General features: G+C 31.3%; 1 protein-coding gene across 9 annotated transcripts in view; it reads right to left on the reverse strand.

Annotated features, from left to right (window-relative positions):
* The window catches only part of EPHA5 (EPH receptor A5), a gene marked incomplete at its 3' end in the record, with an annotated part of 318653 nt that extends 310848 nt beyond the window's left edge, over positions 1–7805 (reverse strand). For all 9 annotated transcript variants that reach the window (XM_081303958.1, XM_081303957.1, XM_081303956.1 and 6 more), the window contains exon 1: positions 7746–7805. In XM_081303958.1, coding sequence (XP_081160084.1) covers positions 7746–7784 — 39 coding nt within the window. In that variant the 5' untranslated portion in view covers positions 7785–7805. The remainder of the gene's footprint in view (positions 1–7745) is intronic.
* Positions 7806–11083: the final 3278 nt, after the last annotated feature.

Genomic DNA, 11083 nt, shown 5'->3' on the forward strand with positions numbered 1-11083 from the left:
ATAATATAATGAAGAGGATAAACACACAAAAAAAAGTTTTATGGTGAAATGATTGTTTTTAATGTGTATGGCATCTTAGAAATAATCATGACTATGAGGATACAATAACAGTGTTTCCTTTATATCCTTGCCTAATTCTTAGACCTAGACTTGAAGAAGTGTTCATTTTCTTTAATCAGTCTGAGAAATAAAGTATTCATCCCTGTTATGGTTTGGATATAAGGTATCCCCCCAAAGCCCCTGTTTTAATGCAGGAATACTTATAGATACAATTATTAGGTTATGAGAACTATAATGCAATCAGTTTGTGAATCAGCTGACATGGAGATAACTGTATACAGGTAAGGTATGGCTGGAGGTGGATCACTAGGGGTGTGCCCTGGAAGGGTGCACTTTCCCTGTAGCCCCTTTTTCCCTCTCTCAGTACTTCCTGCTCCCATGAACTGAGCAGCTTCCCTCTGTCATGCCCTTCCATCATAATGGTCTGCCTCACCTCAGGCTCAGAGCAAAAGTTGGCAAACCATGGATTTAATCTCTGAAACTATGAGCCAAAATAAACTTTACTTTCTCCAAGTTGTTCTGGTCAGGTATTTTGATCACAGTAACCAAAAGCTGACTAAAGCAAAAAAAATTGGTACCAAGAAGTGTGGGGATCCTTGTGGTGAAAAACCTGAAAATATGGTTCAGTCAATTTTGAAACTGGTTTGCAAGAGGAGTTTGGAGATACAGGCTGGAGAAGCCATAGAATGTTCTAAAAAGATATTAATAAGGAATTCTTGTAGGAGTTCAGAAGACCAGAATGCCAAGAACAATGCAGAAAATACAACCTGTGCTCATGAGATTTCAGAGACAACAAGCGTTGGGGTTTAAACCAGAGGTCATTTTCACAAAGAAGTTGTTTACATTTACCCATGTTCTGAGATTTTCTGCAAGGCTAAATTTATAGGTGATGGACTCGTTAATGTTGGGAAGAAAATTTCAAGACAAGACAGCATTCAGAGTATGGCATGAATATTACTGGCAGAATTTAGCCAGGTTTACTGTGGGAATCAGAACCACAAATTAAAGAAGGAAGATTTTTAAAACTCACAGTGTGGGCAGAAAAGTGAGTATAAAACTGGAGCCAAGAAAGGTATGGTTGCAGAAGATATTATGGTCACTAAAGAAATGTTAAGTACTTTGCATAGGGACAAAAGGAAATATGCCTTGTGGGCATCTCAGAAATCAGCAAGAACACACCCATAGCAGGCTCAAAAGTATAGAAGTGAAAACACATTTAAAAGAGCACAGGGCACCCTGTTTGCAGGGGATGAGGACTTGAATTTGTTTTACCATGCTCAGGTTCTCAGCCACCACAGCTGTGTTCCCATGTGGCATAATTAATGCTCAGTCTGTCGGTAGACCTTGGCATCATCCACATGGTGCTGGTTTTGGAGAAATAAAAGATGATGAATTTAGGGGTGTGGGGAGGATTCTACTGCAATTTCAAAGAAAGGCCTGAAAGGCCATGCAAAGTGTAGCAGGATCAGCATTCCTACATATCATCTCTAAAAGTGATGTGAGAAGCTGTGAACATGAATCCAAAGTTATAATAGAAACCCCTATGTTAAAGAGATGTCAGCAATATGATCATCCACTAATAAAGGTGCTGTGTGAGAACAAAGCCAATCTAAAGGAGGGCACATGCACTACAACCAGCAAGATCAAAGATATGAGGCTGCCAAAGACCCTTGGAGATAACATCTTGCCACTATATGCTACAGATGGCAGATGTGGAGATGCAGAAAATGTTTGCCCAGCTGATTTTCAGGCTAGCCTTGGTCTTATCCATTATTTCAATACCCCTAGGCCTCCATTTTGGAATGGGACTGTCTATTGGATTTAGGCAAGTTGCTTTTGATTTTTAAAGGTGCTCACAAGCAAGACGTTGCCTTCAGTCTCCAAGGAGACTTTGAATTTGGACTTTTGGACAATGCTGAAACTGTTAAGACTGGGGACTCTTAGGAATGGACTAAATGCATTTTACATTGTGAAATGGACATAAACTTTTGGGGTCCAGGGGATGAATATTATGATTTGAATATGAGATGTCCCCATAAAATTCCTATGTTAATTAAAGAAAATTCAGAGGTAAAATTATTAGATTTTGAGAGCTGTAGCATAATCAGTTCAAACTGGGTAGAAACTATAGGCAGGTAAGGTATGGTTGGAAGAGGTAGGTCATTTGGGGTGTTCCTGAAAAGGTTCAAATTTTCTGCATCCCCTATCCCCTCTCTGCTTTCTGAACATGATAAGCTGAGCCATTTTCCTTTCCTCCCCATACCTCTATGCCATGATGTTCTGCCCCACAGCAATGGGGTTTGCATACTATTGGCTGATCCTCTGAAACCATGAGCTCAAATGAACTTTCTTCTTCCAAGATTTTAAAGTCATATATTTTGGTCACAGCAAGGGAAAGCTCACCAACACAATCCCTAAGAACTGACATTCAGGAGAATAATCTGAAAAAGTGAAAAAGTGTATTACCTTCAATCAAATATTCACATATTCACTTCTTTGTGTGGTTTTAAATTTCCACAACACTAATTCAACTTGTGTGTGTGTATACACAACATACACACACACACACACACACACACACACATACACAAACACACCCCTGGCAATATGCCAGACCATATCCTCACTATTGGGAACAGAATGTCTTCTCTGATAGGTGGATACTAATTCCCAATAAGGGGACTACTAAGGAAGAATAGAGGTACTTAGAATTAGATATAGGGGAATGAATGGAGGGGAGGAGGTAGGGGGTAAACAGGATACTAGAATGAATTGGACATTATTACCCTGTGTGCATATGTGATTGCATGACCAGTATAACTCTACATCGTGTACAACTAGAAGAATGAGAAGTTCTATTCCATTTATATATGATATGTCAAATGTATTCTACTGTCATGTATAACTAATTAGAAAAACAAAACAAAACAACAACAAAAGACTGGTTCAGCTTAGACCAGGAATACTATTTAGAGGAAGAAAATTCATCGAATATTACAAACCTTAATAAGCTTTTCATTAAAACAAAACAAAAATAACAGTGTCTCTAGAATAGACTTCATCACTTAGTACAGAGCAGATATTTCTTGAAATAACAAAGCAGTAAAATTAAGTTATATCAGCCTTTCTCAAGGATATGACCCTTGCCTTGCTCAATTTGATATGAATTATAGAATAGGCATAATATATTACACAAAAGTAACACTAATGGATATCTATTAAATAAAAAATCATACTTTTTTAAAAACTATGTTAACATGAAATTGATACAATTTTAATTTGAGATGAAATGATTGCAAAATGATTTCTTGTCTATGAAAAGATAAATCAAATAGGAGCACTGTGTTGTTTTTACTGAAATACAATTTATGTGTCCCATAACCAGGTTTCCATGAAAGATGAATCACATATATGATGGTGGTCCCATAACATTATATTGCCCAGTGACATCATAACCAGTTTAGTTTGTACAAGTACACACGTGATGTTAGCATAATGATAAAATCATAAAATGGCACATCTCTCTGATTGTATCTCCAGCATTAAATGATGTATGATCAAACTACATCAAATCATAAAACTATATTATAAATAAACTATTCTAAAACCAACTGTTAATTAAATGCATACATCAAATTTAAGGGAATATATATAATTTGTAAGATTATGTTTCTCTCTGAAAGTGAAGTAAAGAGAAAAAAAATTAAAGATAAATAAAGATATAGATCTTTTGGAAAAAATGGTTGGGTTCCATATGAGAATAATCTATGATTCTATTTCCAAAAGGAAAAAAAATATTCATTTTTGATAATTATACTCTTGCAGATTTTATTTATTTGACAAGGTCTTGATTCCCTTCTCATTTTTGAAGGACAACTTTTCTGGATATAGAATTTTTGCTTTGACAGCTTATCATATTTTGAATATGTCATTCCACAGCCCTCTGCACCCCACTGTTTGTAATAAAAAATAGCCATTAATAATATTGAGGATTTATTTTATATGATGATAAGTTTCCCTCTCAGTGCTTTTAAAATTCTTTTTCTTTGGCTTTGGACCATTTAACCATGGTTTACTGATGGATTTGTTTGAGTTTCTTCTACTTATGTTTGTTGAGTTTCCTAAATATGTGTTTTAATGTCTCATCAAATTTGGAAAATTTATATACATTAATTTTTTCAAATATTTATTCAGATCTTTCTGGCCTCTATTTTCCTGCTACTCCCATTATATCTGTGCTGTTCCTCCAAGTATCTTAATTCTTTTTTACTTTTCCTCATTATTTTTCCTTTCACTTTCTCTAATAGGATCTCAATGGTTCCATCTTTCAGTTTATTGATTTTTCTTTCACCATAATCTGCTGATAAGCCCCTGTAATATATTTTTATTTCAGTTTTTATATATTTCAACTCTAATTTCTTTTTTTAAGTATTTTCTATCTCTTTACTGACATGTTGAATTAGAAGAAACATCAATCTTATACTTTTTTCAGTTCTTTGGACACATTTTATTTTAGTTCTTTGAACATATTTTAAATTGCTAATTAAAGCCCTTATCTAATATGTCAAATATCTGGGAATCCTCAATATAATTATATTGGTGGATTTCATCTTATGTATTGATAAAATTTACTTATTTATTTACATGTCTCATGATTTTGTACTGAAATCCAAGCACATCAAATAATACAATGTGTCAATTCTGCAAGTTATATTCTCCCCTTATTCCAGGGCTCATTTTTGTTCGCTTATTTAACAACATCACTAAACTAATTCTGTAAAACCTGTATTCTTTATCATGTGTAGCCATCAAAGTTGTTGTGCAATTTTATTAGCAGTTAATTGTTGGACAGATATTGAAAACAAAACAAAAAAACCTCAGACCAATAAGTGTCCTCATCTTTGCCAGAGTATGTTTTTCAATTTTCTTATGACTTTTGCTGAGGAATAGAGCTCGGAAGCTCTTACTCCACAATTTTTGTTATTATCATTCACCTAGGATTATGTTGCTTATCTAATCATACTTGACACAAGCTACTCAAAATATATTAAAAGTTAAAATACATACATACATATATATATATATATATATATATATATATATACATACACACACAGAGATATACATATATATCATTATAATTGTATACACTGCAAACACTCATTTTCTTTAAATAAATTTCCTTTATCTCACATTTAAATAATATTTAAAAACAAATATAATGTGTAGATACCACACATCTTCCTCACAGTTTGAAAACTATATACCATTCAACTCTTTTAAATTAACTAGTCTTTCTTCACTATTAACATCAGATATAGCTATGTCTAAGGAAACATCATGCATAAAAAGTTACAACAATCTTTAAAAAGATACATATTGTTTAAAAGACTGAAAAACAATAACAGCACCAATCCAACAATTAGGAAAAAAAAGAAAGAAAAACAAAACACACAGTAGTTGCAATGTTTAGAAAAAACTGAGCATTTATACAGAAAAATTTTATTTTTATAAATAAATCATTTACAAAATTGCATAATGTCCCCGCAAATTCCTAGTTGCAAGTGCAACCATACCAACATACTTTAACTCTCATAGGTACAGTCTGTCAAAGCTTTTTTGAGTAATTTCTGAGTGGAAACATGAGAAAAACAGAAAACTAAATTCAAAGAGAATATTTCATATTTTCTCAGAATTCTAAAAAAATCATTTTAACATGTCAGCCATCTTATTAGAAAAAGCATTTAAAATACATATTCAGTAAAATATTTTTGACATATAAAAGTATGAAGTACAAAAATACATCGTTAAGTACTTATTGATCATTGTTAGCCAGCATCTCTTTCTATAGGGGTGATGATAAATGAAAAAAAGAAAGAAAGAAAGAAAGAACTCAAGAACAGGCAAAAAGAGAAAAAGGAAAGATTACAAGAAAGTTAAAAAAGAAAGATCCTTAATGTAATATATACCATTAAGTTGACACTGACTATATCTGGATCACACATTTTTTTTCTTTAGTTGCATAAACGTTCTTATACCTTAACACTCTACTAGTATTAACTTTTTACATCAAAATTCTAAATGCAACCATAACTTTGTTGCAGAAGTAGGGATTGAACACAGGACCCTGTACATGTCGGGCAAGCTTTATACCACTGAATTAACATCCCCAGAACACAACTATAATTTTTAAAAAGAGAAAAGAAATTCCAGATTAGTGAAATAAAAAGAACACATATTGATTAGATGTTAACATATAATTATGAGTTAAAACAATACTACTTGTTTTACTTCCATAAAAATTTTCTTAGTACTGATAAGTATACCTTAGGACTGATTAGTATACCTGATTTTCTCAGTGATTTGAAAAACAAAAGTAAACAGTTTGGGCTCTTGGTATTGATATCTGAAGGTTGGTTACATTCCCTTACTTAAATTAAAATTAACCTTCCATATCATGTAAAATAATTTTAGTGTATATAAATTTTAAAGCTGATTGCATATATATTATAGTAAAAGTTTTAAATGTTCAAACTGTTTAAATGTTTTTCTTTAAATGAGGATTAAAAAATGTTATTTGTCTTTGTGATAACAGTTTGATAGATTGTAACTATAGATAGCAAATGTTAAAATATTTAGTTATTAGTTAATACAAAGTTCCGTCTAAATTGTTTTTAATGTAATATTCATGAAATAGATTTAATATTTTCAGTATAATATGATTTCATATGATATTATTTTTCTTATGTTTTCATATTGTACCTAATAGTATGGATATGTATTTAATTAAGCAGAAAAAATGAAGTACTTAATATAATCGATGGAGAAAGATTGTTAGTACTAAAAATGTTATATGCATATACAAATATGATATATTGATATAAGCTATTCTATATGATTTTTATATACCCAAAAAAGGAAGAAGAAAATTTCATTTTCCAATTAAAATTTTGTATTATTCCAAGTTTTACAGAGTAAATCTGTCAGATCTAACATACTCTGTCTGCTTACGTTCAAAATTACAAAGAATTTACATATCAAGAAAAAATACTTTGAGATTTAAAAAGACTTTTCTAATTTCTATTACCCAAAATATTAATTTGTAATATGCACCAATGAAATAGAAAGCATTGTTAATTATAATAATCTTCCAAGAAAACCATCTTTACTAAGCAATTTTCAGTAAAGAAAATTTCAAAATTGGAAAACAACCTCTGAATGCTGACCTAGCTGATAATCTGAAAAACATTTTAATTGATGGAATTTAAATGAATTTCCTATAGAATTTTCATTCCATAATTCTGCAAATGAAAAAAAATGGTTCGTTTGATTTAACAATGATTTCATACATATTAAATTTTATTTCCTGTACAATATAACCATTATAAGGCAAATCAGCGGAAAATTAAGTTCATTTTATATATAAATTAGTTTTAAAAATTTGTTAGTTACTTCAATGTTAAAATTTCCTGATGCTTGAACAACCTTTGTATCTTTTTATGGAGAAAAATACTAAGAGAGGAATATAATATAACTGATATTCATTGATTTGAAACTTCTTTCCCTATCACAATTCCCTTCTGTCTTAAGGAGCATATCCAGTGAATTTTCAACCTCCTGTGACTTTTAGCAATGATACATATGCATTTAGTTTAAGTTTAGGGGAAAATTTAATAAGATCTTACCCCATTTTTTGGAAAAGCAATCCATCCCAGGTCCCCCATAACAGTGCGTGAATCCAATAAATTCACTGAAAGAGAAATAACAAAAAGATGAGTGAAATATATAAAAACAACAACAACATATTTGTATCTCTATTTTGATAGTGTTAGTATGGTGATGCATGCATACGCAAGATTACAGCAGCACAATTCACAATAGCCAAACAATGAAACCAGCTAGGTGTCCATTAACACATGAATGGATAAAGATAATGTGGTACATACACACAATAGAGTTTTATTCAACCATAAAGAAAAACGAAATGATGTCATTTGCAGAAAAATGGATGGAACTAGAGACCATTATGTTAAGGAATAAGTCAAACCCAGAATGTCAAGGGTCATATATTTTCTCTCATATGTAGAAGCTAGAGAGGAAAAAGAAAAATAATTCAAAGGGAGATAAGTAGAGGAAAGGGACCAAGGGGAGAAATTTGGGGAAGGAGCAGGGGACATGCTGGGGAGTGATATGGGCCAAAGTATATTGTTATAGTGTGTACATATATGAATATGTAAAAAAAAAAATCATATCATTACATTAAAAACATGTAAAAAAGAAAAGAACAGAAAAACATACATATTTTTTGTGTAATTGAAATTAGATTAAGCTTCCATTGTGATGACCACAAGAGGTACAGTTTGTAGAAAATGTCATTTGAATATAAGAGAACAACTTATTTTCAATAAACAGAGAACAATTACAACAAAATATAAAAAGACGCCATTACCTTAGATATTTTTTGCCAAATAAATGAAAAGCAGAAGATCAAATAATAAGAAAAAGAAAAAAAAATAAAATAAATGCCCACAAAAACTATAGGACCCTGTAGCTTGGTTAAAGGCGCAATGTTTGGGGATTAAGCCACTACCATAAAATTGCAGCTAAATACACTTTATCTTCTTATGGAAAGTGCTTATGAAGCAATTAACAAATAATTTACATTATACAGCAATGAACTATTCCCAAGCTTATAACAGTGTGATATTATCTGAAATCTGTAATCCAAATTGCAAGTTTAATTAAGAAATAAATCTACACACCCTTAAACAAGACAAGAAAACTATAGCAGTTCTTGGGGTTGTTGCTATAGTAAGAGTCCACTGCATCCCTAAAGATGTCTTCTACTTAGATGTGACTAGAGTCTAAAATGTGCTTCATATAAAATTCTCAAATCTGTTATATCTGGAAAGCCTAAGATACTTAGGAATTCCAGAGTAGCAATCTAATATCATCATTATAAAGGAAGCCATGGGTGAGTATATATGCAGACATGCACACAAACTCACACACAGAGATACACAGGTACGTACATACATACATATCCACATATACACATAGTCCTTGTACACTGTCCCTGGGAAATCATATTAGTTTAAAGAGAACTATCTAATCAAATGCTTTAGAATTGGGTCATAGTTCATTGTCTAAGTTATTATATTTATCTCACATGGATGCATTTGGCCCACTGTACAACTGACTAACTTTGCATAAACATGGCATATGAATCCAAAAGGGAACCACATGGGTTATTCCTGGTAAGAAGTACTGCAGTTTCATAAATCACATTCAAGAGCCAGAATCTTCAAAACATTGATTCTAAACAACAACAACAACAAAAATTCTATCTACCAATATAAACCTGGGGAACAAAAGAAATTACAGTTGATAGACTAAAAAATTTGTTGTCACACTTTATAAAAGAATATAAGATAAAATCATGACGGAGAATATCATGATCAAAATTAAAACTTAAATTTTTACCCATGCTATAAAATGTATACACAAATATTTACTCTTTATTATCCATCATTTTATTACAGTAGCCCAAATTAGTGGGCAAAGCAGTACGTTTGTGAATGTAAATCTTAAAAACTAAGTTAAAATTTCATAATAATACTAGTAACATTAAAATAAATCAGTAATTTAGAATTCTAGAACACACAAAATATGCTAGTGTGGGGGAGGTTGTTATTGTTGTTCAATATATTTGTTTATCACTACTTTTGAGTTCTTCAACTATAAAAATATTTACTATATAATGTTTGTATCACTTTGGTGTACTCAAAACATATTGCCTTCATGGAACAATAAAATCATTTGTGGAATTACTAATTCCTTAAAAGAAAGATGTCCCAAATGAAAAACCACTGTTTATTACCACAAAAACAAAAGCAAATCAACCAAAATTATTCTACTACTCTCTGAAATTGCAGATTTTATGAGTCAAGCCACTTCATATAATTTTTTAGTGAAATCCATATTTTTTCTTTTTGTTCTATTGTTGGTTTTTCAGCTTTCTGTGGGAATAGGCTACATTAAACATAAATGTCCTTGTCCTCATTTTAGTTTTCTGGGACACTAGGGCTGTGTCTAGACATGACTAAGTACCAGGGGAGTGCAGAACCTAAATTGTTATGTTTATTCATTTTAATGATTCATTTGATTCATCTTTGATATTTAGCAGCAGTGTATCAGTGTAGATTAGATAAAGTAGAGCAAATCAGCAAACTAAGGGTGTTACTGTGACAGTAGTCAAATCAAATTTAATCCTGTGGTGGCAAATTGATGTGCATAGGAATTCCAGGAATTTGTAACTGGCCAGCCTGGTGAAACTACATGTCTTGTAAATCTCTTAATAATATGTGAATTTGAAATATTCCCTATTACAAACAAAATTCCAAATGTCTTTTCAAAATTCTTTTATTGTCATCACTTGAATTAGCTTATAATCTACATGTTATTTTTATTTTATTTAATTATTTTTTGACTCAACCCAGACAGGGAAGTAAATCGATACTGAAATACACTACAAAATACATGAAAAAAAAACTGCAATAGAATTATATTCAATCTCATGATTTTATCAAAATTCTTTCTTGAGATAAATACATTAAATTTTTGTTAATAAAGTGCAGAATAAATGCTTTAGACCTGGAACAGTTCATCATATGTCTCAGAGAAAAATAGCTAAAATTTATATATAAATTTAAATATATATTCATAACTTGCTGTATATCACTTAAATATATTTAAATAAATATGTTTATTTATCTATTTATTTACTTACTTATTTTACTTCTGGGCTTTGAACAAGACTCTTAAGCTTTCTCAAATGAGCTCTCCCTTCTTGAATTGCTAACTTTTTTCCTTCAAGATGAATTTCAGGAATTACCATTTTCAGGAAGCCATCACTGATCCTCAGTTTCCTACTATAAGCTAGCTATTACTACTGAATACTCTATTGGAACTCCAGGTTTGACACATGCCCATGATCTTACTTTGAGCTCCAAGAGCTGAATGG

Source organism: Spermophilus citellus, assembly GCF_964194105.1.
Source record: "Spermophilus citellus genome assembly, chromosome: 8".
Classification (NCBI taxonomy): Eukaryota; Metazoa; Chordata; class Mammalia; order Rodentia; family Sciuridae; genus Spermophilus; species Spermophilus citellus.